At 53.2% G+C, this 25384-nt stretch overlaps 8 protein-coding genes across 8 annotated transcripts; 5 read left to right on the top strand and 3 right to left on the bottom strand.

Annotated features, from left to right (window-relative positions):
• Positions 1-1576: 1576 nt before the first annotated feature.
• Positions 1577-1922, bottom strand: BZA05DRAFT_445740 (uncharacterized protein; the record flags this gene model as incomplete). The annotated part of the gene is made up of 2 exons (XM_051487029.1): positions 1577-1597; positions 1689-1922. 2 exons carry the CDS (start codon positions 1920-1922, stop codon positions 1577-1579), a joined length of 255 nt encoding a protein of 84 aa, XP_051338659.1.
• Positions 1923-3810: 1888 nt separating this feature from the next.
• Positions 3811-6229, bottom strand: BZA05DRAFT_66553 (myosin-like coiled-coil protein-domain-containing protein). The gene is made up of 7 exons (XM_051488541.1): positions 5583-6229; positions 5389-5467; positions 5050-5324; positions 4839-4987; positions 4523-4766; positions 4345-4468; positions 3811-4282 (listed from the first exon to the last, which is right to left on the bottom strand). The coding sequence occupies exons 1-7, from the start codon at positions 5859-5861 to the stop codon at positions 4029-4031; spliced, it is 1404 nt and encodes a 467-aa protein (XP_051338658.1). The 5' UTR covers positions 5862-6229; the 3' UTR covers positions 3811-4028.
• A 1144-nt stretch (positions 6230-7373) lies between these two features.
• On the top strand, positions 7374-10871 carry BZA05DRAFT_436830 (Metalloenzyme, LuxS/M16 peptidase-like protein; the record flags this gene model as incomplete). Its single annotated transcript, XM_051486429.1, has 7 exons — positions 7374-7732; positions 7778-8729; positions 8785-9271; positions 9322-9725; positions 9778-9873; positions 9924-10498; positions 10549-10871. The coding sequence occupies 7 exons, from the start codon at positions 7374-7376 to the stop codon at positions 10745-10747; spliced, it is 3072 nt and encodes a 1023-aa protein (XP_051338657.1). The 3' UTR covers positions 10748-10871.
• A 3980-nt stretch (positions 10872-14851) lies between these two features.
• On the top strand, positions 14852-15886 carry BZA05DRAFT_66391 (uncharacterized protein). Its single transcript, XM_051488540.1, has 2 exons — positions 14852-15445; positions 15498-15886. The coding sequence occupies exons 1-2, from the start codon at positions 15007-15009 to the stop codon at positions 15662-15664; spliced, it is 606 nt and encodes a 201-aa protein (XP_051338656.1). The 5' UTR covers positions 14852-15006; the 3' UTR covers positions 15665-15886.
• A 1791-nt stretch (positions 15887-17677) lies between these two features.
• BZA05DRAFT_66169 (14-3-3 domain-containing protein) lies at positions 17678-19148 on the top strand. Its single transcript, XM_051488536.1, has 5 exons — positions 17678-17828; positions 17909-17920; positions 18036-18310; positions 18371-18458; positions 18529-19148. The coding sequence occupies exons 1-5, from the start codon at positions 17799-17801 to the stop codon at positions 18862-18864; spliced, it is 741 nt and encodes a 246-aa protein (XP_051338655.1). The 5' UTR covers positions 17678-17798; the 3' UTR covers positions 18865-19148.
• Positions 19149-19775: 627 nt separating this feature from the next.
• On the bottom strand, positions 19776-22430 carry BZA05DRAFT_400589 (major facilitator superfamily domain-containing protein). The gene is made up of 10 exons (XM_051483908.1): positions 22180-22430; positions 22049-22102; positions 21977-21990; positions 21840-21922; positions 21561-21783; positions 21490-21502; positions 21283-21432; positions 20813-21229; positions 20243-20753; positions 19776-20171 (listed from the first exon to the last, which is right to left on the bottom strand). Exons 1-10 carry the CDS (start codon positions 22333-22335, stop codon positions 20101-20103), a joined length of 1692 nt encoding a protein of 563 aa, XP_051338654.1. The 5' UTR covers positions 22336-22430; the 3' UTR covers positions 19776-20100.
• Positions 22414-23705, top strand: BZA05DRAFT_66381 (uncharacterized protein). The gene is made up of 2 exons (XM_051488539.1): positions 22414-23522; positions 23591-23705. Exon 1 carries the CDS (start codon positions 22766-22768, stop codon positions 23381-23383), a length of 618 nt encoding a protein of 205 aa, XP_051338653.1. The 5' UTR covers positions 22414-22765; the 3' UTR covers positions 23384-23522; positions 23591-23705.
• Positions 23616-24654, top strand: BZA05DRAFT_66376 (uncharacterized protein). The gene is made up of 3 exons (XM_051488538.1): positions 23616-23927; positions 24001-24136; positions 24203-24654. The coding sequence occupies exons 1-3, from the start codon at positions 23847-23849 to the stop codon at positions 24460-24462; spliced, it is 477 nt and encodes a 158-aa protein (XP_051338652.1). The 5' UTR covers positions 23616-23846; the 3' UTR covers positions 24463-24654.
• Positions 24655-25384: the final 730 nt, after the last annotated feature.

Raw genomic sequence — 25384 nt, 5'->3', positions numbered from 1 at the left:
GCAGCAGAATCAGGAGAGCAAAGCAAAGCAAAGCCCTGCGGACCCGAGACCGAAGAGGGGGACAATGCGGAGACGAGCGCCGTGTTATGAGGATCACTGCCTACTTTGTATGAGGAGTCATACATCAGGAATCATGGGTAGCTGGGTAGGCGTGTCTACTCTACCATGATACATACTGCAGTCCCCGCACGGCGCAGTCGGTCCTTGTACTAAATTCTCCGGTGATCTCGCCTGTGCCGAGTGCGCGCGCATGAAGGGCCCGGGCTTCTCCGGGAATACATATTGCCAGCATTCTCGCGATACCTGCATACGCTGCCATGCTCCTCGAGAACGGATTGCCGGCCGGTTGCCCAGCTGGGGATCAGACACTCACTCACTCTACACGCACCGAAAAGCAACCCCCAACAACGACCTAACAGGACGCTTACATAGCCTACATACGGTACTAAGCCTACACGTTTCAGCCGCACTCACCTACAGCTGAAGCTCTCGCACTGCGCAGAACCTCGAGCTTAGCATACATGTAAGCATCGATCAGCATGAACCGACGACCTACATCCTACCTACTCTACCTACTTGGCCAACTACTGGACTGGACTGCGCCGACTCGCCGAGTCAACACCGCACGATGTGCCGTACATACCGGTATCTTTATCTCGCCAAGCAAGCAGGCAAGCAAGCATCGACGAGACGACATGCACATCGCCCACTGCACAGTGCACATTGCACGCTCCATCCCACTCCACCCCACACCCCACCCACACCATCCACACCACACCCACACCATCCACACCACACCTGCCTGCCTGCCGCAGCCATGGTTCTCGACCACTCAAGTTAACCCCACGCCGCGTCGTGGCTATCAATCTCAGTTCGGCGAAACCTACAGCGAAGAGGCGCTCGCCGCCCCACACATTCACATTCACATTCACATTCACTCTCGCCACTCAGTCGCTCAGAAGTCCGCAGTATGATGAATGATACCTACAACATATCAACTCTTCCCTTCAAATTACAATTCCCTAAAATAACTAAAAGAAGTCTACAGTAAACTCTATACAATGAACGTAATCTTCCTCCTCCCTCTCCTGCTCCTACTCTCCCCATATCATCCCGCGATTTCTAGAACATGGTGGTGGTGGTAGCAATTCTGCAGGAAAATAATACCAGCCCAAGCGGCGACCCAAGAACAAACAGACAGATAGCGGACCAAAAAACTCCGGTACAAACGTACGTAAACGCAGACAAGCACTAGGTAGGTAGTAGGAACAATCGAACGTAAACACCAACACGAACACCGGTATTAAAATGGATAAGGGATGGATGGATCGCTAGTTTCGCTCGCTCACTCGTCGGGTGGAGGTGAAAAGGTAGAAAGGTGGAAGGTAGGTGGAAGGTAAAGGTGGAAGGTAAAGGCGAAGGTAAAGGGTGAAGGGGGCAAGTTGAAGAGTTGGAGGGGTAGTAGTCGGCATCGGCATCGGCAACGGGGAGCGGCAGAGGGGGGTGGTCGTAAATCATCCTCATCGGTCAGGTCGGGGTCGGGTCGTGCGCGCGCAGCTTTCCATTCCCTCGCTCCTTAAAGTGAAAATAACGCCGCCTGTAGTAGTATCAATTTGAATTAGCCCACTGTCCACCGTCACTGTCGCGCATCCCCCCCTCCCTCTCGCGCACGGTCCGGGTATACGTACGGCAACTAAAGCGCCAAACAGGGCCACACTCGATGATATCGTTGTGCCAGCGCTATCCTGGTCTCCGGGCGCGGGCGTAGCCGACGGCGCCGTCGCGTTCGTCGTCGCGTTCGTTCCGTTCACCGTTGGTGTGGTAAGGTTCTGCGCGAATGTTGGTGTCGAGAGCAGCGATAGCAGGAGTACCAGCGCGAACAGGAACAAACGCGACGAGGATGGGGATGTTGGGGATGCCATCGTGCTGGTAGTTGTGCTTGTGGTGGTGGGAGGAGTAGGAGGAGGTGGTGGTGGCGGTGGTGGTGGGAGGTGGGAGGTAAAGGCGAGGCGAGGTGGTGAGAGCAGCGAGGATGAGCGAGTGCTTGCTTGCTTGGGGGGATAAACGAAAGTTGGCTGGCCAGGTGGTTTGAAAGACAGATAAACTTCTTTTTTTACCGTTGCCGCGGGTAGTAGGTAAGATCACAAAAAAAAACACCGGAACGAGAAATTCGAAGAGAGAGAGAGAGCGAGGATAGGACAGACAGGAGACGAGAGAAGAGAAAAAAAAAGAAGGGACGAAACCGGGCGCGTTAAATGCGATTGTGGGAATGGGGGCTGGAAAGGAAAGAACAAGTTTGGATTGGTCCCCCAGTACGCACGCCTATGTAGCCAGGGGTGATAACCGACGCTAGTGGGGAGCCTCCGACACTGGCGCAGGAGGTGGTGGAATGCGTGCACTACTAGTTACTGACTGGTGGCTCGCTCGACGAGACGACGAGTTCTGCTGTGTGCTGCCCAGCTGTAAGACAAAGGGCTCAGCACGTTTATCGATGGTAGATATCCAGCCCCAGCCCCAGCCCGGTCTCAGCCCCAGCCTCAGTCCCAGTCTCAGTCCCAGTCCTACCCCGCGCCGCGAGCGCAGCGAGCTCCACGCACTCCACATGACAGTACACACCCACAACTCAGCTGCAGCTCTATCTATACATAGGCCGCAATGCAGGCAGATACAAACAAGGTACTCGCACTGCGCAGTCTGAATGAACGACCCCTCCGATGATCATGATCAGATCCCCGCGATAGAGTACGATAAATAGATGCAAATCGTTACGTTGTGGCACATGCCTACATGTCTACATACGCGGAAGCATAGGATTATGGTGGATGACGTTGCCTCCCTCCCCCTCCGAACGAACGTACGTTCGATATCGACATACCTACCCACCTAGGTAGGCAAGGCGTTTTCCCCCCGGCGCATGGAATAGAAAGGGAAGGGGTTTGTAGGTATGCTACATACTGAACTAAGCCGGCTGTTCTCTTATGCGTAGCGTACCACGTGCACGAGGGGCAGTACGGGCAGTACGTACTTTTATTTCCCACGACACGCATGCACGACTCCGGCATCTCCGCGACGGCTTCACACGAACATGCAAGGGTTAGTTATGGGGGCTGCACTTGTCGCTGCTTATCGCATGTATGCGGTGTGGCTATCACTCGGGCGGTGCAAAAGGGGGCAAGGCAAAGCCGGAGTGCCACACACAGAGTGAGTGACAAACAGTGGCGAGAAGAAGCCACCGCGCGCACGTGATGGATGATCACTCGGAAGCGACAAATCGAGCACTCGCAGCCGGAGATCGCGCGCGATTGGCGCGTCGACGGTATACCTAGTAGTCACTCGAGTGGCGGAGCCAACCAACCACGCGGTCACGCAGGGCGGCGCAGGCCGCGAGTGCTGCTATATGAATGAAAGCTTCATATCTCATCTCATCACTCGATCCGTACTCATACAAACATCAATTATCCCGTGCGCTCTCTTCCAATTCAAGATGTTCCGACCCCCGACGGCGACAGGCCCATCTAAATGGTAAGTAAAAGCGCATACATCTAAAATTACATTTTCTTCCGGCAACGTGCTGCCCCGAAAGAATAGTGAGCGCGCGTGGAAAGCATAAAGTATCCCACCAAACTCAAACTCAAACCCAGACCCCAAACCACAATTGCACCGCCCAAGTCAAGTCCAAAGCTCCAATGTCTACTGCAGCAGCAGCAGCAGGGCTCAACTAGAAGACACACGCGAACTAAGTAAGATGCAAAGAAGATGAAACCCTATCACGAAAAATACCTAGATCGTACTCAGATACGCAAACAAACAGCCCAACACGACTTCAGGCGTATCAACGTTCGAATCCAACAGGAGGATGTAATGGTCGGTAAAATGGCGATATGTGGTAACTTTTATCTTTTTGATCCGCAGCTTTTTCGAAGGAGCCCGGATACTAAGAATGATGGGAAGCAGCGACAGGAGCTGAATTGCCGTTCTGTAGGACCGGCTTGGCTGTCGGAACACCATTCTTCCCGAGATCCCGCAGCTCAGCCATAGCAGCCAGATTCTCTTCTTCCTCGGTATCCTCGTCCGCCTCCTCCTCTTCGTCCTCGCTGCCCTCCTCTGATCCTTCCTCCAGCTCCTCTGAATCTTCCTCGTAATCCGAGTCGCCCTCGTCGTCTTCGAGCATCTCCTCGCCCTCGGCGCGCAGACGGTTCTCTAGACTGTTGCGCTCCTTCTGCAGGGCGCGGCAGATACTCTCCAGCTTGAGGTTTTTCTTCTTCAAGTTCTCGAGCTCTTTCTGGTGGCGAGTGCGTTCCTCAGCCATCTCCAAAAGGTTCCGATTCGTGATCTCCGACTTACGCGAGAGTGTAAGATTTTCCTTTTCGAGTCTCTTAGTCTTCTTAGACATCTCTTCCATCTCTTTTCTAAAGGTGAGAAACAGATCGTTCGAGTTGTTGAGAGTATCTTCTACCTGTGCGCCGTTCTTGTTATTATAAACCCCCTAAGAAGCACCGGGTTCACATCGTGATAGTCGTACTTGCTTGAACTTCTCGACGTATATGTTGAGCTGGGACCTGAGCTCGGTCTCCGTCTGCGAAAACGTCGACACCTGAGCATGCAAAGCTTTGGCACGGTTTGCCTCAATTTCGGCCTGCTTGCGCTGCTGTTCGTAGCGTGCCAGGTTCCACTGGACTTCCAGCTCTTTGGTGCGAAGGACCGATTGGAAGTGGAGCTCGCGAATCTCGAATTGGTCGACGAAACTTTTAAACTTCGCCTTGAATCTATTGCCCTAAACATCAACAATCATCCTTGTCCCGCTGTGCACATCGGCGATTGGATGGAGGCAAACATACAGTTCGTCGAGCTCCAGGTTGGACCTGCGGCTTCCGCCATCTTCCTCTTCCTCCATTCGGCTCTTGATTTCCCAAATCGTACTTTCAAACTTTTCCGAGAGCTCCTCCCTCTTCTGCTGCTCATTCTGTGCGAGTTTCTTGCTCTCGTCCTACCCACCCGTAAGCCCTCGTGTATGATATCCGTCTCCGGTGAACCCCATCCACTATATACCTTGATGCGCTTGTTTTCCTTCTGTAGCTCCCTACACAACGTTTCCAGCTTGTGCTTCATACTGACGGCTTTCTGCATCTCCGACCTCGATTGGTCCTTTTCCTTTTGCAGTTGGTCCGCCCGCTTTCTAGACTTGGCGTGATCTCGCTCCAGGCGCTTCATGTCGTGCAGGAGCTCGCTGTACTTGGTCTGGATAGCATCAACCTTGGCCAGATGATCTTCGCGGGAGGAGACGAGTTCAGCGAGTTCCTTGTTGGCCTTTCGGACAGCACGGGCTATATTGCGAAGAACGTCAGTGAGACATAGCGCCATCTGGCGGGGAGAGCAGTATCAACCCACAGATAGCCTTCTCTTCCTCTTCCTCCAACGAGGCGTCGGTTTCCAGTTGCGAAATCTTTTGGTGGAGTAGATTGTTGACCTACGCCGGAGCAACCAGTCAGCCCATTTCAGCCGTTCTCCAACCCCGACAACAGGGTAAGTTCCGTTCGAAGACACCAAACTGTCTTGTTTCCCTCCAGCGTTCCAGCTCTCACCTCAGATGGATCCAACGGTTTCTTGGCAGCCTTTCCATTCGCAGTGGCGACAGGGGCGGCCGCCTTCTTGGGTGTGAGAGTTGTAGGAGCGGGAGCAGGAGCCACAGGAGCCGCAGCGTTTGTCGGAGCAGGAGGCGCGGTGTTCGACGTCAGTGGATCCTGGACACCACCGGGTTCCCCAGCCGTTTCTCCATCGCCAACGGTCCCGGTCGAGGTACCTCCGGAGGGGCCCTTAGACCCTCCACGCTGAGTCGAAGCAGGATCCGCAAGAGCAGCCATGAAGAGCAGTTCTCTAGGTGCGTGTATGCAGGTCGTGTGATTGCGTGACTCTGGTCGCGACTGGGCGTCTAGCGAGTGGGATAGTTGCAGATTGGGCGGGGGAGGGGAGCAGGTGTCGCCAGTTGATGTCGTGTGAGTAAGCAAGCAGCAACGGGGAGTGGAGAGGTGTAAGTGTCGATGACGGCGGAGGAATTATGCAAGGGGACCAATAGCCGATGACGAGGGACAGGCAAGTAGATTTTGGGTTGACGGCTGAGAGAGCGGTGGCGGGGAGAAGGTAGAGTACTCTAAATTAGTTTGGGGTAGTTGTCTTGTCTGATGGACGAACCGAAAGAGGAGAGAGTTTGGTTGTCGAAGAGAACGAGAAAGGAAGAAGAGAAGAAAAGAGAGAAGAAACCCTGAGGGAGTGGAGAAGTGACGACCACAGTCGTTCTTTCTTTCTTGTTTCCCGCTCGGCTGGGTGGTGTGAATGAGTGAGTTGAGGTGATACTGGTTTGCCGCTCTCTCACTGTTTCTCTCTCGCTCTCTTTTCCCTTTTGCGCTTCTTTCTTCTTCTCCCTCCCAGCAAGCGTATAGTACAATTCAGGTGCGCAAGGAAGTCGTGTATGGCCAGGTACTATGACGATCGTGATGGTACAGGACGGAGTGGATGTGTAATAGAGCGTTTGTAGGAGCGCTGCCACTCGTGTTTTCCGAGCAGTCTGGAGATTGTCTCGTGCTGCGGCTGTATCCGTATTGGTGTGGGGCTCGGTCCTGCTATTACAGCGACGACAGAGGTGACGGCGGGTGTTGGCGGCGGTCGTTAAGGCGTCAAAAGGCGGGTCAATTGGGTCGTACGGAGTGTTGCGAGGCCAATGAGATGACGGTGTGAGCGAGGCATGTACCAGTACTTGAGCGCAGTGCAGTCGAGTGCGGTACGGCACGGCACAGCACGGCACGGGTACAGCGTGGACCTGGTAGACTCAAGAACTTGTTCGGCCAGAGATATCCGGTGGCGATGATTGATGATGCGTGCGGGCCGTGGAGAGGTCCGCCGTCGTGTATGGAGTAGTGTTTTGCTACGGTTGAGACCGAGGGTGGGATCGCTCTAATGGGCAGCATTTGACTGCGATGGCTGACTGGAGATTCGTTCGCTTCTGCTTCTTCCATGGAGGGGCAACGAACAAGCCCACACGACCGGCACGAAGGAGAGTAATGCAACAAAATGCGCACTGCTGCGGCATAGAGAGCGGTGCCTGCATTGTCAGACAGACAGATGACAGGACTCTGGGGATTCGCCACGTTTCAATCAATTTGAGATTCGATCGCATCAGAGGGTGGTGGTGGTGATGGACATGGTCTGTGCCTGACATCACATCGCAAACTTTTGGACGAAGGAGAACGCTGCGTGTCGCCACTCACTAGACGCACAACACCTGCTCACCCACCTCCCTTCCATCTCCACCCGACGATTCATTCCCGGCCGGCGGTACCCACATTCACGCACGCCCGAGCTACGCAAAGCTTCTCACAATGCTCCGAGGAGGCTTATCCTTCGCCCGACTTGCGGTCGGCAAACGAGGAGGCTTGCATTGCCGCATCCCCAAACGATCCTATGCCGCCCTCACCGACCTGAAGCAGCTCCCCCAGCCCGGTGATAAACTCCATGGCTTCACAGTACAGAGGGCCAAGAGTGTTCCCGAACTGCAGCTGGCTGCCGTCCAGCTCCAACACGACAAGACCGGGGCCGACTACATCCACGTGGCGAGGGACGACAAGAACAACGTCTTCGCCATCGGCTTCAAGACCAATCCCAACGATGATACCGGAGTGCCGCATATCCTGGAACACACCACGTTATGTGGGTCTGAGAAGTGCGAACTCATTGTTTTGTTTGTTGGCGGCAGCTCGCCCCCCTGAGCTGACCCGTTTGTCAGATATCCCGTTCGCGACCCGTTCTTCAAGATGCTCAATCGCAGTCTGTCGAACTTCATGAACGCGTTTACCTCGGGCGACCACACTACCTACCCCTTTGCTACTACCAACAGGGTCGACTTCAACAACCTGATGGATGTCTACATGGACGCAACCCTTAAGCCTCTGTTACTGGAGAGCGACTTCAAGCAGGAGGGCTGGAGGATTGGCCCCGAGAATCCAGCTGAGGCTGACTCGCCGTTGTTGTTCAAGGGGGTTGTTTACAATGAGATGAAGGGCCAAATGTCGGATTCGTCATACCTCTACTACATACGATTCCAGGACCATATCTTCCCTGATCTGCACAACAGTGGTGGAGATCCTCACAAGATCCCAGATCTGACGCTGGAGCAACTGCGCAAGTTCCACAGGGACCACTACAACCCGTCAAATGCCAAAATATTTACCTATGGAGATGCTCCCATTGAGGAGCACCTGAGCCGTCTCAACGATAAGCTGAGTGGGTTCGAGCGTGCAAACGTGGACAGCGACCTCCGGGAACCCATCACGCTGAATGAGAGCAAGACCATCACCGTACCAGGACCAGTCGATCCCTTGACGGACAAGAATGCCCAACACAAAACCTCCGTTTCCTGGATAATGAACGAGACCGCCGATACGGTCGAGAGCTTTTCTCTGAGAATCATGTCTAGTTACCTGCTTGACGGATACGGCTCGCCGTTGTACCAAGGACTGATCGATGAGAAACTCGGGTCGGACTTCTCCCCCAATACTGGGTACGACACGAGTTCCAAGAAGGGTATACTCTCCGTGGGGCTGCAGAACGTCCGGAAAGAAGATCTGAAGACTGTTCAGGAGAAAATCCATGAGGTCCTGCAGAGCGTGCACGACAAGGGCTTCGACGGGAAGAAGGTCGAGGGCATTCTGCACCAGCTTGAACTTGCGCTCAAACACGTCAGTACACCATAGTCATTCGACACTCGGCAAATAGCCAGCTGACTTTGGTTAGAAAACGGCCACCTTCGGCATGTCTGTGATGCAAGGACTCACCCCTGCCTGGTTCAACGGAGTGGATCCGTTCGATGCCTTGTCTTGGGAGGAGACTGTCTCCAAGTTTAAGGAGCTGTACGCCAAGGGTGGATACCTTGAGTCGCTGCTGAAGAAGTACATGCTTGACGCAAACACCCTTACATTCACGATGGAGCCGGAGCCGAGCTACGGGAAATCACTTACCAACGAGGAAGCTGCGCGCTTGGCCGCTGAAATCGAAAAGGTCGGAGGCGAGAGCGCAGCCCGCGGCGGCCTGGTCGAGCAGGAACTCAAGCTCCTTGAAATCCAGGAGAATGCTCGTAACCAGGACCTCAGCTGCTTGCCAACCGTGAAGGTGGAAGATATTCCTCGGGAAATGGAAAAGAAGCCGTTGCAACACGGAAAGATTGGCAACATTCCAGTACAATGGAGGACAGCACCCACTAACGGCCTGACCTACTTCAGAGGTAGATTTTGTTCCTGACTTGTCGACAGACCAGTGCTAAATTTACAATAGCGGTGAACACGCTGGAGGATCTTCCCGAGGAGCTGCGGATGTACCTGCCATTGTTTACCGACGCAATCCTGAGGCTGGGAACCCCGAAGAAAACGATGGAAGAGCTCGAAGATATGATCAAGCTCAAGACCGGCGGTATCAAAGCGGGCACACACGTCTCCACCAACCACAGCAACCTCGAAATCACGGAAGAAGGACTGGTCTTCTCGGGATACTGCTTGGACAAGAATGTTCCGGACATGCTCGAGCTGTTGCGGACAATCCTGCTCGAAACCAACTTCTATGCGGTGTCGAAGTTGAGGACACTTATCCAGGGAATTGCCAGTGGCTTTGTGAACAGCTTGGCCGAGAGCGGACACAACTTTGCCAGGACATTTGCTGCTGCCCATCTCACTCCTGCTGCCGTATGTCCCCATGGTACTGTGTTAACGGAGGGTGTATACTGATGGCCGGCAGAGGGCGACTGAAGTCATGGGCGGTATGACACAGGTCAGGCTGATAAGTAACATGGCCGCTAACGAGGTCTACAACGAGGCCCTAGATAAGCTGCGGGTATGAACTTTGAGCCTTTCTACATAAAGTCGGACTGCTAACAGCATTAGAAAATCGCTGAGTTCGCCGCCCGCCAGAACGGGCTCCGAGTAGCCGTTACCTGCGGCACAGAAGCAGTTTCTGACAATGAGGCCGCGGTGCAGAAGTTCATTGAGAGCCTCCCCATTGCCCAGACTCCTACCAGGGACAGCCCCCTATTCGACTTCGAAGCTCCAACCAAGGCCTTCTTCCCTCTTCCGTACCAAGTCTCCTACACATCCTCGTGTGTAAAGACAGTACCTTACACGCACAAGGACGGTGCTGCTCTACAGATGCTCTCGCAGCTGTTGACGCACAAACACCTGCACCACGAGATCCGCGAGAAAGGCGGAGCGTACGGCGGTGGTGCATTCCACCGCGGTGCTGGCGGAATCTTCGGGTTCTACTCGTACCGCGACCCGAATGTAGCCAACACGCTCAAGATCATGGAGACTGCCGGGCAGTGGGCCGTGCAGAAACGGTGGTCGGAGCGGGATCTCGAGGAGGCGAAACTGAGTGTCTTCCAGGGAGTCGACGCACCCACTTCTGTGAGCGAGGAGGGAATGGTCTACTTCCTTGACGGCATCACGGACGAAATGAGGCAGACGTAGGTTTCCCCAATCAGCGGGATTAACTGGTTACTGACGTCCAACGCAGCCGTCGAGAACAACTTTTGGACGTCGCCGTCGACGATATCCGGAGAGTTGCGCAGACGTACCTCGTCGAGCAGGCGGGCAAGGAGGCCATCGCGGTGCTCGGTGAAAACAAGGACTGGGTCGATGAGGCGTGGAACGTCTTCCCGCTCAGCCTCGACCCGTCGCAGTCCGTGCCTGCGGATGACAGAGTCGTCCTGTAAATTACGTTCACGATCTCACGTATAGGTAGCGTACAAAAAAAAAGGATATGGAGTTCAGTTCTTTTCGACCATGTATGTACGATAATGTATAACAGCTTTTAAACATCATCACCAACCATCATCCCCCGGCCCCCGTCCCACATCCCCCAATCCCCCACATACGCGGAGACCTGCAGATCGTCTACCAGTCCAAGTTTCATGACTGTGTAGATCACTGGTTTTTCATTATACCGCAAGAGAAAACATAAAAGGGCGTACCTAAACACATACGCCCGTTTCCCCCCTCCTCTTCTTCCTCCTCCTCCTCCTTCGCGGACGGCGGGGGAAGGGGGATGGTGGGGAGATATCACCTGAGATTTCAGAACTGTCGATTAAAATGCCGAAGATGGTGGCGCGATGGACTATAGTCTTGAGGACATACTTTTTTTTGTTTGTTTTTGAAAGGGGAGAGAGAAGTGGGGAGAAAGGTGAGGAGAAAATGAGAAAGGAGTTTTGAGCTGTGGACAGTGGACTGGACAGTGGACAGTGGAGCAGATTCATGCCCCGCTCACCCGCTCCGACAAGTATTTTCTGTAGGTGTATGTACCCCCACTCTGTCCCAGTGTCCCTCTCTCTCAGTCCCTCTCTTTCGTCCCTCTCTCTCATCACGACCGAAACTCTCTCCTCTCTCTCGTGCAAACCACCAGCGCATCACCCTCACCATCATCATTCTCCTCACCCTTCATACTTTACCTACAGGCTACCTACCGCGCCATGGCAAACTGGCAGTTGCAATATAAAATCATATATCACATCTTATCTGCTAGCTTTTGGTTTGCACGGTAGATACTTTTGAAAAAAATAATCAGAGATCGATCTGATCGTTACCCAACTCCCTCCTGCCCCCATCACCACCCCCCTCTAGCAAGCAAACCACCCCCCATACGCAATCCACCCCCAACATGACCTCGCCACCACATGCCAGTCGGTGCATGCTTGCTGCTTGCTGCTTGCTGCTGCTGCTTGTTGCTTGCTTGTTGCTTGCTTGTTGCTTGCTTGTTGCTTGTGCAGCTACATACACCCACACATACACACACGCATACCCTAGAGCCCTAGAGCTCTAGAGTAGCGCCACCGTTTGTTGTGACCTACCTACACCACCACCACCACCTGCATCACCACCACCTGCACCACCACCACCTGCACCACTACTTGACTTGAGTGGGGTTATGTATCTCCATTCCAGCCCACTCCGGCCCTTTTCCACTCCAGCGGGGTGGGTGGAAAAGGGCGGGCACGGCAATTTGATTGTGGGGACGCCGGGCACCGCACCGAGAATTGTTTCATATGTGCACTGCACTACGAATGATTCCTGGGCGGCTTGGGGATTGGGGTGCATGCGAGATCTTGAGCTTGAGGCTCGCGTGCTTGCAAGTTGCTTGTAGATGTTTAGGGAAAGGAGGAGGGGGGAGGGGGGGCTTGACTCTTGAGATCGGCTTGTACTTAGTCCGCGCCCGAGCCCGAGTCTGGGGAAATGGGGGCGAGCGAGTGATAATCGGTACATACTCTACCTACATGAATGCGATCAGCGGGGCGGGGCGGGGCGGGCATGGTACGGTATGTATGACGAAGGGCAGGTCCTTCGAAGTTCGGTGTCCATCCCACCACCCATCCTATCTACCGCGTGTCCAGTGTTGAGTCTGGGTCTGGGCATGTTTTGAAGTGAAGCGACGGCTTTTTTTCCTGATCGCAATTGAGGATCGGTGGTCGGTGGGCAGTTGTATGTATGAAAAGAGTAAAAGAGTAAAAGAGTAAAAGAGTAAAAGAGTAAAAGAGTAAAAGAGTAAAAGAGTAAAAGAGGCGGACCTTTTCCGAGTGTGCTCGAGACTCGAGATGCATGCGGAACCGATCCAATCCAGTGCAGCGCAGCGCAGGAAGGGAATGAGGATGACAAGACGAGAGAGCGAGCGAGAAGGAGGTGAGATCTAGAGTAGAGTAATAGGAGACGTGGTCGACTTGTATTATACCCACTCGCACCTCGCGGTGGTGGCGGTGGTGGTGGTGGTGGTGAAGTCGGTTGTCGGCCACGGCGGGTAGACTCTCTTGGTCTCTTGCTCTCTCGCATCTAGCGTAGCGGCATGCGGCACCCTCCCCAAGCAACCTAGCGAAGTCACAGATTCGTGACGTAACTGGTTAGCTAAAGTTAGCGGTTAGAGTACCATCGTGGTTAATCAATTGCTTGATATCGCTTGCAACGTTTGAAAGTCAGAATGTTAGAGTATGTAGTTGGGTACCGACCTATCCACCCGATCGTGAGGTTTTAGATTGACGGATTGCCGGATTCTTCATATTGGCTCGTTTGTTTTGTTGCGCGGAGGGTGGGGGGGAGGGGGGAGGGTGGAAAGACCAGCTAATGGAGAGAGGGCTGCAGACTAGAACTAGACCGCATGTATCCGTGGATTTGGATTTGGATGCGGGTTTGGAGTTGCAGCGCGAAGGCAATTGGAATTGAGTTGAGCTGCGGACCCCGCTTCGAACGCACAGTTTACCGTGTTACTTGTGGGCGGTAAGACTCGAGAGCCGAGAGAAATAGTTACACCTTGAATTCGCATGCGTGCGTTGCGCTGCAAAACGGTGATATCCTGACTCGCGAGTCGCGAGTCGTGAGTGTGCTGAGAAGTGCAGGTGAATAAATAGAGTCCTCTCTCTCTTTTCGGATACGGATTGTGCACACTCCGTCACAAGTAAGGCCACATGTTAAAAGATTGAGTCCATAGAGTGCGTGCTCCACAAACGGTGTGTCGGTCGTCATTGCGTCGCGGTGGTGGGGGGGAGGGGGGGAGGGAGGGAGGAGGGCGTGAGATGCGGGGAAAGGGCACATATCTAAGCGTAAAACATGGCCTTACTCTAGAGTACTATGGAGCAGCTACAGACATTCGGAGTTACGTCCCTCGTCCGGGTCTCACCCCCTCGTCCTCGCGCCTCGACAATCCCGCAGTTTCGAGTTTGCAGCATACGAATCGTCAGGAATGGAATTGAATTGAGATTGAAACGGCCGTACATGACCATGCTCGCAGGAGAATTTAGTTCCCGAGATCTCGGAGATAGAGCACTTTGCTTGCCGCTGGGCGTTGGACTCTGGGGCCATAAATCAGGAGAGGTAGGCTGATGACTGGCGATGTGAGGTTATTCTTCTTCTTCTCGCTGTTGGTATTCTCGCAGACAGAGGCAGACGGAGACGGAGACAGACAGGATTGTCCGAGCTCAATGCCCGTGTCGTTCGTCCTAAGCAGGTGATCCCTTTAGGGTTAATGTCGCATCTTGAGTTTTTGACGTCGCAGTCGCACTGCGCGGTGACTCTCGCCCTGATTGGCTGGGTAAAGCGGAGTGTCGTGCACTGCAAGCTTGTTCTTTCGTTAGCTTCAACTTTGGTGGAGACAGCCGCACTGGTGTGAAGCCTTAAGTGTGGAATGGTTTGGCGATGGTGGGTGGTGGTGGTGGTGGTGGTGGTGGTGGTGGTGGTGGTGGTTGCTCGTGGTGGTTGCTCGTAGTGGTGGTGGTGGTGATGATAATGACGATGATATGCCGCCGCGCCCGGGCCCCGCGGAAGGAAAAGCCACTCTTCCAACAACAGCAGTGTTGTCGTCGTTCGTCGACGATCTCCAGCGTGTCTAACCCAAAGAACTGCCCGACTGTCCTGTTTCAAAACCCTGGCCACCCTCCCCCCCTCCATCGCCCTGCCTAACTCCCAGTCGTGACCTGCGTGACCAGCCAAGTGAACGGAGTGCATGTGTGCATGTGTGTGTGGATCGGTGTGTGTGTGGGCACAGGAAGTGTAGCGGCGAAGAAGCAGTGCGACGCTGAGAGCTGTCTTGTCTTGTCTGGCTATCGTATCCCGCTCAGTGGCCAGCAGCTGGATCCACTGCCTATAAAGCTCCCCCACCACCCTCGATTGTCTCTCTTCCCCCATCCTTATTCCAACGTCTACTAAAGCCAATTATTGTACGTGGCCGACTTCTCTTCTTCCCCCTCCCGAAGATACCACCCTTGATGGATCACGGCAGCTGACGGTACCAAAGTAGCTGAACAAAGAATAAGAGAAACAAAGAATTTAAAAGAAACTGAATCGCCAGAATCAATCCAAAAGCAATCCATACACACTCATCAGTACACACATCTTCACGGCCTCTCCACATTTACCGCTTCTACCAGTCCCTTCGTAAATCCAGCGAGGAAACTCTCCATCCTTCACCCCATCCCTCACCGAAAACATCACAAATATGTCGTCCCACGGTAATAACAACGAGAGCTCCAACATCCGCGATCGACGGGGATCATTCAACCCAGGGTCCAGCCTTTCCGACTTCCTGTCATCCAACCGTCAACCACAGCCTCCCTCTGCCTATCCAGGACCCATTACCACTGCTGCCGCACACGCCAATACCCAGCGACGGATGAGCATGTCGAGCGTCAACGGCTCACCCCCCCAAGGGCCCGGCAACTTCTCCTTGAGACGCGGGTCCGTTTCCTCGATTTCATCCATATCCTCGGCGCAGGACGAGAGTGCCATTGATGATACCGAACTGGCTTCCGGTAGCCCCAGCAGCCCGTTTGCCCGGCGGATGAGCTGGGGCGCTAGAGCTCTGCGAGATGTGCGGCTTCCCGGATCTTCCAGAGTCCCCCCGAGTCCCAGTGCTTCCTCACCTACTGTCTCTCGAGGTATGTCTCCTCTCTCCCTTCTTGCTTGCCGGATAACTGACCTTGCCATTAGGTTTCTGGCTTGACAACAAAGCCAGCGGTTACCCAATCGATCCCGCCTTCCAGCAAAGGCGACAGAGCATGCCGGGACCTCCAGCACACGCCATGCCCGCGCCCAAGGAGACCGCCCCGGATCCTCTTCAGGAGCGGCTGCTCCGAAACGAGTTCTACATGGACTAAGCTTTCGCAGATCAAGCTCATTCCCCTTTCCGTCCGGAGTTCATGGAAATCTTTTTTACGTTGTGGCGTGGCTTTTTTTCTCCCTTGGGAATTCTATAACCAGGATGTCCCGGCTGTTCATTCGATGTTATTCGTTCATCTCTATGCCTTTACAACTTATCATCGCTCGTATTATTATCGGCATTATTATTCTTCTTTGAGGATTTGTATGAGTAGGGGTCTTGTCTTCCGAACTTGCTTGTCTGGCCTGGATATTGTCGGAGCACTTGCGCTCACTCGTTTTTTCGCTCCATTGCATGCTTTCCTCCCATGTGGCCACTTATTTTGCTTGCTGTTCTCTATGTCGGTGACTTTCTGATTCTTGTATCAAGTACTTCTCCATTGTCGTATTGGATTCATCGTTATTCCCCCTTGTATTCGCATCATTTGTTGGTGTTGATTGATCATGATTTTTGAAGTTCTTTTGCACAAAACCCTCGGACGGAACGGAGTATCTTTTCCTTTCCTTTTTTCCATTTCTTTTTTTTTCCTGTTTGGAAGCTCTCTTGTCCCAGTTTTGTTTTCCCGGCTGCGATTTCACTCGCTGTTTGAATAATGAAATTGAAAGAGTTCGAACTTGCCTCTTCGTAGATGTGTCGTCGTGGTTGAGTTGAAGATATTACTAGTGTCATAGCAGATGTCTTAGACACACGTGCCCCTTCCATCCTTCGGCTCCTCCCCTTCTCCTGGACAAACAGCAACCGCGGGGTTTATGCAGTGGGTGACAGGGTCGATGTCCAGCAGACGAGAGGTTCGCTTCGAACAGTTAGACCACCGTTATCTCTGCGAGTATGTTGCATAGAAGTGCATCTCTATTTTATTTCGTTTTTCACTCTGCCCTTTTGTATATCCTTCTTTCCGAGCAGTTGGTAACTCGAAGAAGAATTACTCCTCGATGTGTACAAGAGCGAGTGAAGGGAAGAGCACTCTACCCAGTAGTTTCTGCTCAGACCGGTTGGCGACGCAGGAACAGGTGCGTGCGGGCGGGGAGGGGGCCGACGGCAGTGTTTGCGGTCAAATGGCCTTGGTTGGTGGGTCGTGTGTACAGACCGACAAAGGAGGAAAGAGGGGCTCTGCAACATCTGCGCACTGCCACGGAAGCGCTGGGCTGCACGATGATGATACAGATGATGGTGTCGTTTTTCTGTTGTTATGCAGCAGATACATACGAACAGTACCTACTTCCGTGATGATGATGATAGTAATGCACCAGTGGCTGAAGATGAAAGTGGAAGCCGATAGAGAAGTTGATGCCGAAGACATCCCTATCGAGCTCCTCCTCTTCTGGCTTCGGTTCACCGTAACCTTCTGCCGTCTTCTGCCGTCTTCTCGTTACTCTTCTTGTCGTGTGTGATTTGCTGTTGATTGACCCCCTCCCCTCTGCCCCAACGCAAAAGCGAGCGCTGGAACCCCTCCGTTGCCGCCAAGACATATCTCCCTCGCTCGCTCGTTCGCTGTCTCGCTGTCTCGCTGTCTCGCTGTCTAGCCGCTGCAACAACTTCTACCTGCTTCCCCGTCTCCCATCTCCCATCTCCACCTCTGTCACCGACATCACCCCTCCCCCACCTACCTACACATCCACAACCAAAACCACCATCTCCTCTACCAAACACCATCAGCTACCACCACAACCTCCATCATATCCCTATCCACCTACCACTTCCGATAAAATACTACATTCTCCATCCATCAACATGACTACTGAGGTTCGTCCATATCCCTCCCCCCCAGTCTGTTTGTTGTGCCATCGTCGCTGTTTAACCCCTCCCCCCTAAATCGACCAAACAATCCCAACCCCCTCCTCTGCGCAATACAAACATCACCACCACCCCCCAGTCGATAATGGTCCTGCGATCTGTGCTAACTATAATCTCTCCTTTTACAGCGCGAGAGGTATTCTTAAAGTTTATCCGTCGGCTTTTCGACGCCGAATGCTAACTTCCCGTGTAGCAAGACTTTCCTCGCCAGACTGTGCGAGCAGGCTGAGCGTTACGATGGTTCGTTCGCACCTTATCTCCTTCCACCCACTGGCGATGCCCTCGTGGATTGGCGGTTGCTTACGACGATGAATACCGATTGCTGATGATTCTCCTTGATGGTTATAGAGATGGTCACCTACATGAAGGTACGCGACACCCCTCCCCGGCGCTAGCTGGCTGATAGCTATTACCCCTTGATGGAGCATATTGCTAATTCGTTCAACAGGAGGTTGCTAAGGTATGCTTACCATTGGACGCTCGACCTAGCGCGTTCGGCTTCCTGCCATTGCTTGCGATAGCATGGGGGGAAACGAAACTTCGAGAACACGCGTTGACTGATGTTTTTTTTATAGCTTGGTGGAGAGCTCACCGTTGACGAGCGTAACTTGTTGTCGGTCGCCTACAAGAACGTTGTCGGAACGCGACGTGCTTCGTGGCGCATCATCTCCAGCATCGAGCAGAAGGAGGAGACCAAAAACAACGAGAAGCACATCACCAAGATCCGCGAGTACCGCCAGAAGATCGAGGATGAGTTGGAGAACGTGTGCGGGGATGTTCTCAACGTCCTTGACGAATCGTTGATCCCCAAGGCTGAGTCTGGCGAGTCCAAGGTGTTCTATCACAAGATGTGAGTTATACATACTCGCCACTCATTCAAAAGATAACCACCATCTGACAATTATTATAGGAAGGGTGACTACCACCGTTACCTTGCCGAGTTCGCCCACGGCGACAAGCGGAAGGAGGCTGCCCAGGCTGCCCACGAGGCCTACAAGGTATGTGGCGACGTTCCAGGTTTCCAGTTCCTGGATCGATAGTTGAGCTAACGTTGTTTTTGTTTGCTAGAACGCCACCGACGTTGCACAGACCGAGTTGACTCCCACCCACCCCATCCGCCTGGGTCTGGCCCTTAACTTCTCCGTGTTCTACTACGAGATCTTGAACTCGCCCGACCGTGCTTGCCACCTCGCCAAGCAGGCTTTCGACGACGCGATTGCCGAGCTCGATTCGCTCAGCGAAGAGAGCTACCGGGATTCGACCCTCATCATGCAGTTGCTCCGCGACAACTTGACCCTCTGGACCTCAAGCGACGGAAACGACGTCGAGGAGCCCAAGGAGAAGCCTGCCGAGGCAAAGACCGAGGATGCGCCCGCCGCTCCCGCTGCCGAGGAGGCGAAATAAGCTTCATCACCAAAACTAACTTCCTTACATTCACCCGAACGACGACCTTTTTACCCTTTCCCACACGATTTGACTGTTCTTTCATTTCCTTTCTAATTGAAGACGGATGATCTATAGGGGGCACTTGGAAAGATGTTAAGAAGATGGGGGAATTGCTGTAATGTCATTTCCTTGTTTTACTTTCCTGACTACTCAATGTTTTCTTGCGTGACCGTCGTCAATTCACAAGACAGGGCAAATTTTGGGATATAATATTTTCGCGACGCGTTCTGGGAGGAAACACGGAGGGTTGGAATTGTTGGCTTGGTCGTTTGTGTTGTTGTTGTTGGGGTCGTATAAACCGATGATAGCTGTGGGGAGATGTGCTTTTTTGCTTCCTTTCTTCTCACTTATTCTGTTTTTCGTCGCTGTTGCTGCTACTGCTGCCCGTTTCTTCTTTTTTACAATTCTTCATTTCACACAGTTCAGTTAAATCGGGTTTCCGGCTTGCGTGGTGGTGGTGGTGGTGGTGGTGGTGTGGCGGTGTTTGTTGGTGATGGCGGGGGTTCGTATTTTAGCATGGCTATTTTACGAACTCTTTCTTCTTCTTTTGAGTTGAGTTGTGAGCGTGTAATCCTTCTTACTTGGTCTGTTTTCTTCTTCTTCTTCGACTTGCGATAACTGTTTTTCCTTTTTCCCATCCCCCCACCCTCCCCCCCATTGTTTGGTAGCAATTAGGGCTATTGCTGTTGCCGTTGCTGTTGCTTTTGCCTGTGTGATCGAACTTCGAAGTGACCGACCCCGCTTTGCCGGAAATGGGTGGAAGATAAGCCCTGGTGATCTCTGCATACGTACAGTATACAACCTGTAAAATCTACGGTCGTCGGTGATAGGTATCGAGGTTATTTTTGGATCCAAGTGATACACTGCCACTGCCATGAAAAATTATCGATTAAAATACATACAAACATTTAAGGTCTAGTTATTCTAGTTATAATACACTGCGCCATGTTATAATAATTTACACATGAATGAGCAGCATCTGCTGTAGAGCGGCTGCGCGGCCGAAAACGAAAAACAAGAACAAAACGAAACGTGAAAATACCAAATCCATAACCTGCCATTGCAGCAACATTTGATGCTCAGCGGAGCATAAGCATCTTTCATAACCTCCCATTGCAATAATATGATGCTCGGCGGAGCATAACCATCATCTTCCATAACCTCCCATTATAATAATAATAATTTGATGCATGCTCAGCGGAGCTTCGTCATCTCCAGGATGTCGTGGCGGTGGAAAAACGAGCGGTTTCGTTTTCCAAAGATATCTGTGCACACCACACTTCATCAGCCCGGCTCCTAATCATCACGAGGGCTCTTCTCCTCCGGGAGGACTTACACATCGGCACACTGAGTAGTCCAACGACAACCTGGACCACGCCCAGAATCCAAAATATCCTCCACACGCCCGCCTCCGCGACCCAATCAACAGCCTTCCACGTGAGTCCGAACGAGAAGAAGTTCTTGAACAACAGAAGACACGTAAAGCTCTCGATGGCGAGGTCTCTATGCGCGTCGACGAGATAGAGGGCACTGGCGGTGGCACCAAGGATCATGCCCATTACCTCCATGCCAAAGAAGAAGGAGGGGAGGTAGGGGCCGTATTTGGCAATGTCGCTGCAGGTGAGGCCGAAGCCAATGAGGCCGATCACGCCGAGCACCGTTTGAGGGATAACGAGGAGGATCCGGAATTCGGGTTCGTAGACGCCGTTGTTACGCTTAGAGAGAGCTTTGGCGGACCAGTCGGAGAGCAAGCCCGAGACGAGGAAGCCTAACATTGCACCCACGAAGGCACCGGTGTACATGTAACCAGTTTTTACTTCGGAGAACCAGAGGGGTGGGCCCATGAACTGGATATCTGTCAGCAAATGCCGAATGACAATTTGAAGGAAAGGTTGGAGGGGCTTACGATAATTCCCAAGACAACACCGATCATGACGGTCCATCCGATCAGTGCACCTTGTGTAAGCATTCCCCAGAGGATCGCGGGATGGAGTAACAACGGGAACGGTCGCAGGACAAGTTTGAGCACGCTCTCGTCGGTTTTGCGCCCGTTGAAGAGAGCGAGGCTCTTGAAGTAGGGTGTTGAGGTTTTCGGAGATGCTTGCTCTCCATTCTCCGATGCCTGCTGCGAATGCTCTCCATTCTCCGATGCTTGCTGCGAATGCTCTTCAGACTGTTTGGTGGGCATGAGCTCTACCGACGACTGCCGCTGCTGGTTGGCAATTGTATCCTGTGTATCCTGTGGGTACATTAAGTTCTCGGTGGATGCCATATCTGTGTTAATTTCCCGGCGAAAGGCAGTCTCTGGGACTAAAAAGAATACCTTTTCACCCGGTTAGCCATATTCCAGTGCCTTCGTCCCGGGGGTGAACCTACAGCAGGAAGCATAATTCCGGAGAATATTCCGACAAAGTAGAACGGCCATCTCCACGACATCTCAAACGTCATCTTTCCCACGATTACCGGCGTGAAGAAAGCTCCGCCATATAGCGCAAAGTTAGTGAAGGCCATCCTCTTGCCACGTTGCTAAACCCGAGTCAATCCTTAATTCCTCTACCTCTCCAAGCGAAGAAGTTGACATACATGCACTGGGTATCTGTCACCACATATTAGCTCTCTATACTTCACTTTCTCTCCACCCTTTGGGATCTCACAAGTCTCCAATCGAAGCATTGACCAACGCCTCGAACGGCGTGACAGCAACACCCTGAATCACTCTTGCCCAAAGCAAAGAGTTGTAAGACTGTGCAGCGCCACCCCAAATAGAGCTTACGACCAACAATACCGTGCCGAGAATGTAGAGGTGTCTCTTTCCCCACACTCTCGCGGAAGGTACAAAGATGAAGCCGGCAACACCAACGCCGAGTAGATGCCATCCTTCAACATGTCAACGATGAACTCGCAACGGTGGGAGGGTAGGCGGGCCAACGAACCAGTCAGCAGTGCAACCTGCGTGAAAGTCTTGTCAAAGTAGAATGCTAGCGTGACGGTATTGGCAGCGAGAATCGGGCCGAGCCTATATCGTGTGAGTCAGGACCTTCCGATCAAGCAAGAACGGGCGGACACCTACGTAGCGGCCATGATCTACGGTTTGCGTCAGCACAGTCCCCCACAGAGAGCACGCCCAAGAGGGGATGCTCACCGACACAAGACACAGAACAAAGGTGATGGTATCTCTCTTCGCCAGCGACCAATTCTTCCATCACCAGCTTCGTCAGCACCATGATCGTCCGGGCTAATGACTAGTATGACGGGATGTCGTTGCAAGCATACCAGTGGATCATCGGGATCGTCAGAAGGTTGTGGAATCAGCACGATAGGCTTCTTCCCCGATAAATCGTACTTGAGCCTCGGGTCCAATTGATTGCCTTCGTTGACAGTGGGATCGAGCTCTGAGGTAGAGTTCATCTGAGCCGTGCCTTTTTTCATTGCATAGCTCGTTAGCTAACACGGACCGGAAGATGGCGTGAAGTATAATAGGCGGAACAGGGCATATAAATACCGGGCACATGCTTCATCTGTCGATCTTCGAGGATTCCCAAACCCATGTTTATCGAAGTTCGTGAGGTCACGGGCGTATGGAGGGGTGTTGTGGAGTTATGATATGGAGGGGTTTTGTGGAGTTATTGTATGGAGAGGTGTTGTGGAGTTAGGATGAGGAGATGGGATGTTGTCGATGTGATCAACCGTGGACCTGGATGGCCTTCTGCAAGTGAGAGCGTAGAGTAGGCAGTCTGCGCACGTTCGGGAGGTGGACGGAGTGAGTGAGGTCGACAAACGCAAGTTCGATTGTGGAAGCCAAGCGAAAGGGTAATGGCGGTACGCTCCGGGAACGGGCTTCAAAGGGCATAGAGGGGGGATGCACGACGGGTGTGCATCCTGCGTGGCTGGGCCTCAGTCAACCAAGTCCAGCGGTATTCGATGGGCCGAGGATGGTGCATGCAGTCGGGCAGATCGGCGGTGGCACTTGCGGAGCTGCTCGACTCAGACCCTTGACTGGAGGCTTGCTGAGCGTATGGTGCTCCGTGGCGACGACCAGGTCGCTCAAGACCTGGAGCGCAGTGCACGATGCCCGAGTATGTGCCTACTGTGTGCCCATCGTATCCATCGTGCACGTAACGCTGCACTGCAATCTGCACTGGGGAGTGGACAGATAAACCAAAATAAAACGAACCTGCGCTGGAGGGAGAGTGGACAAATAAACCAAAACAAAACAAATCTGCGCTGGAGAGAGAGAGCAGAGAGAGCAAAGTGTGCCATTCCCACATATGCGCATGCCCGTTCGCTACATCCCGCGCGCACCGTCTCGCTTCCTTTCGTGATTGCGGCTTCAGGCATCCCTACCGGCGAGGGCTGGGCGGCCCTGCTAGGAGGTGCTAGTCGGTGCACCGCTCCACCGGTGTCTCGATCCTCGAGCCATGAGGATTGCTCGCCCTGGTCCAGCGCTCGCCGGCACTTGGTTCCCTGCGTAGGCTAACCTCGCAAACATAAAACACGGACTTCACTAGCCGAAACCTGATGGTGGGCGGCACTTTCGCCCCTTGCGGTGTAACGAGCTGGCCAAATGAGTCCCCAAGATAGCTCCCCCAGTCGTCGGTCCTGCTGGATCGCAGCTCGTGGGTTGTTTATGTATGCTGCGAGTTTGTGGGGAAGAGGCTAACCCATAGGTGATCGGGCAAAAAAGAAGTGGACCAGACAACGAGGTGCATCTCACAGGAGAGTGGTCCCTTCCAAACGGGGCTGGTGGCGTCAGGGCGATTTGCCCGGTTGCTGGTATAAATTATGCTCCCCTCCCCCCGACTCCCCTACACCTCCAGTTTGCTGTTGTTGATTCCATCCCACGACTCTTCTTCTCCACTTTCAATCCGTCTTCAATCGTTCGATACCGCTTTTTAATCTCCTCACCTTCACCTTCAATCAACCGTCTCAACCCAATCAAAATGAAGTACAGCACTGCCCTCTTCATTGCTGCCGCGGTGGCCACCGTCAATGCCCAGCTCGATGGTCTCCCGACCTGTGCGGTACGTCGACGAACAACCATCCCGATCTCTACCACGACCACGACCACGGGGGGCTGACATTTTGTGCCTTTAGACTGCCTGTGCCATGTCCAGCCTCGGATCCACCGACTGCAGCGACACAAACTTTAAATGCATCTGTGGAAAGGAGGATTTCCTTTCCAGCATTTCCGGTTGCGTCAACAGTGCCTGTAGCGTCGAGGATCAGAAGAGTAAGTCACACCTGCTGCGAGTACACAGTGTTGGGCGTCATGATCACTGACGTAGCACCGAAATAGAGTCACTGGTGTTTGCTCAGGACTTCTGTTCGAGGGCCGGTGCCCCAATCCCTTCGGCCGTAATCGCCTCATTGACCGCTACCGCCTCGTCTACCGCCTCCGCCAGCGGATCCCGTGCGTCCGGCGTCTCCGCCTCGGCCACCGCCGTCTCCTCGGCCCTCTCCTCCGCCGCCGCTGCTGCCGAGACGGGTGCTGCCAGCAAGTTTGGTATCTCGGGTCTCGGTCTCGGTGCCGCCGCCGCCGCTTTATTCTTGTTGTAATCGGTTCATAGTCATTAGCTCTTTTTCCGGGAGGTTAGGGAAGGCAGGGACATTATGGTTCGTTAGACAGTCGTATTAGCAAAATTGTATTGTAACCAATAACGGCAAGAATGATTGTTGCCTTTGTCTGCACATCGGTTTCCTTTTTGCGTCGTGAAGCATATCCCGCGTAGCCAATCATTGTCCTCCGTCCCTCCCATTCAGCCAATCGGACTTCCATTCTAGCGCTTCGTGTCGATCGGCACCGTCCCATGCGCACCAAACCCACACCAGTTCCAAATCCAAGGGCCAACAATGATTTCCCTCACTCCCTGTCTCGCCTGCGGAAGGACTTTACCCATCCTTTCCGCTTTCGACAACACCGGTTCGGTACCCAGGTTTTGTCAGATATGATAAAGGGGGATGACTGCATGGCTAGCATAGGTACCTATACAGCTCATGAGTAAGCTTCCATCCAGATACGAAGAGAAGGAGACCGGTGCAGTGCCGTATCATCTACGACTAGCATAGGTACCTGTACAGCTCATGAGTAAGCTTCCGTATAGGCATGAAGAGAAGCAGGCCGGTGCAGTGCTGGATCGCCAACGACACCGGTTTGATGAACGAGCTCGTCCACCTCGTCCGGCCAAGTCGTTTCGTTCCCATTCCTTTCTGTGACAACCTCGGCCTCTCGTCCTCGTAGAAATCAGACAGCCCACAATCACGGTAGTGTTTATGGCCCCATCTAGCGTGCCCTTGCTTTGGTATTGCTTCACCTCGCACATCATCGATGGACCGCTGTTCCATCCAATTCATGGTTCACCGTGATTGTGTTGCGTGTATTCCTCAGGATCCAAGACATCAAGGGCTCGTCCTTGTGTGGCGTAGGATACTCGTATCATACCTAGTAGGAAATCCTTCAATGTATGTAGGGCCCCGGCAG

The sequence above is a fragment of the Tricharina praecox genome (assembly GCF_024521635.1).
Source record: "Tricharina praecox strain CBS 144465 chromosome Unknown BZA05scaffold_15, whole genome shotgun sequence".
In the NCBI taxonomy this organism is placed as follows: domain Eukaryota; kingdom Fungi; phylum Ascomycota; class Pezizomycetes; order Pezizales; family Pyronemataceae; genus Tricharina; species Tricharina praecox.
This window is presented reverse-complemented; position numbering and strand designations above follow the sequence as displayed.

What these genes read in the sequence shown, in the direction of transcription:
- BZA05DRAFT_66553 (XM_051488541.1), bottom strand. Translation starts at nt 5,861, where the DNA reads ATGGCTGCTCTTGCGGATCCTGCTTCGACTCAGCGTGGAGGGTCTAAG. An exon ending in AACCGTTGGATCCATCTGAG is followed by an intron (nt 5,468 to 5,582) that starts GTGAGAGCTGGA and finishes GCTCCGGCGTAG; the next exon opens with GTCAACAATCTACTCCACCA. An exon ending in AGAGGAAGAGAAGGCTATCT is followed by an intron (nt 5,325 to 5,388) that starts GTGGGTTGATAC and finishes TTCGCAATATAG; the next exon opens with CCCGTGCTGTCCGAAAGGCC.
- BZA05DRAFT_66391 (XM_051488540.1), top strand. Translation starts at nt 15,007, where the DNA reads ATGTCGTCCCACGGTAATAACAACGAGAGCTCCAACATCCGCGATCGA. An exon ending in CTCACCTACTGTCTCTCGAG is followed by an intron (nt 15,446 to 15,497) that starts GTATGTCTCCTC and finishes CCTTGCCATTAG; the next exon opens with GTTTCTGGCTTGACAACAAA.
- BZA05DRAFT_66169 (XM_051488536.1), top strand. Translation starts at nt 17,799, where the DNA reads ATGGTTATAGAGATGGTCACCTACATGAAG. An exon ending in AAGGTGTTCTATCACAAGAT is followed by an intron (nt 18,311 to 18,370) that starts GTGAGTTATACA and finishes CAATTATTATAG; the next exon opens with GAAGGGTGACTACCACCGTT. An exon ending in CTGCCCACGAGGCCTACAAG is followed by an intron (nt 18,459 to 18,528) that starts GTATGTGGCGAC and finishes TTTGTTTGCTAG; the next exon opens with AACGCCACCGACGTTGCACA.
- BZA05DRAFT_400589 (XM_051483908.1), bottom strand. Translation starts at nt 22,335, where the DNA reads ATGAAAAAAGGCACGGCTCAGATGAACTCTACCTCAGAGCTCGATCCC. An exon ending in GCAGGTTGCACTGCTGACTG is followed by an intron (nt 21,784 to 21,839) that starts GTTCGTTGGCCC and finishes GACATGTTGAAG; the next exon opens with GATGGCATCTACTCGGCGTT. An exon ending in GTGTTGTCTTGGGAATTATC is followed by an intron (nt 20,754 to 20,812) that starts GTAAGCCCCTCC and finishes ACAGATATCCAG; the next exon opens with TTCATGGGCCCACCCCTCTG.
- BZA05DRAFT_66381 (XM_051488539.1), top strand. Translation starts at nt 22,766, where the DNA reads ATGCACGACGGGTGTGCATCCTGCGTGGCTGGGCCTCAGTCAACCAAG.
- BZA05DRAFT_66376 (XM_051488538.1), top strand. Translation starts at nt 23,847, where the DNA reads ATGAAGTACAGCACTGCCCTCTTCATTGCTGCCGCGGTGGCCACCGTC. An exon ending in ATGGTCTCCCGACCTGTGCG is followed by an intron (nt 23,928 to 24,000) that starts GTACGTCGACGA and finishes TTGTGCCTTTAG; the next exon opens with ACTGCCTGTGCCATGTCCAG. An exon ending in TAGCGTCGAGGATCAGAAGA is followed by an intron (nt 24,137 to 24,202) that starts GTAAGTCACACC and finishes GCACCGAAATAG; the next exon opens with AGTCACTGGTGTTTGCTCAG.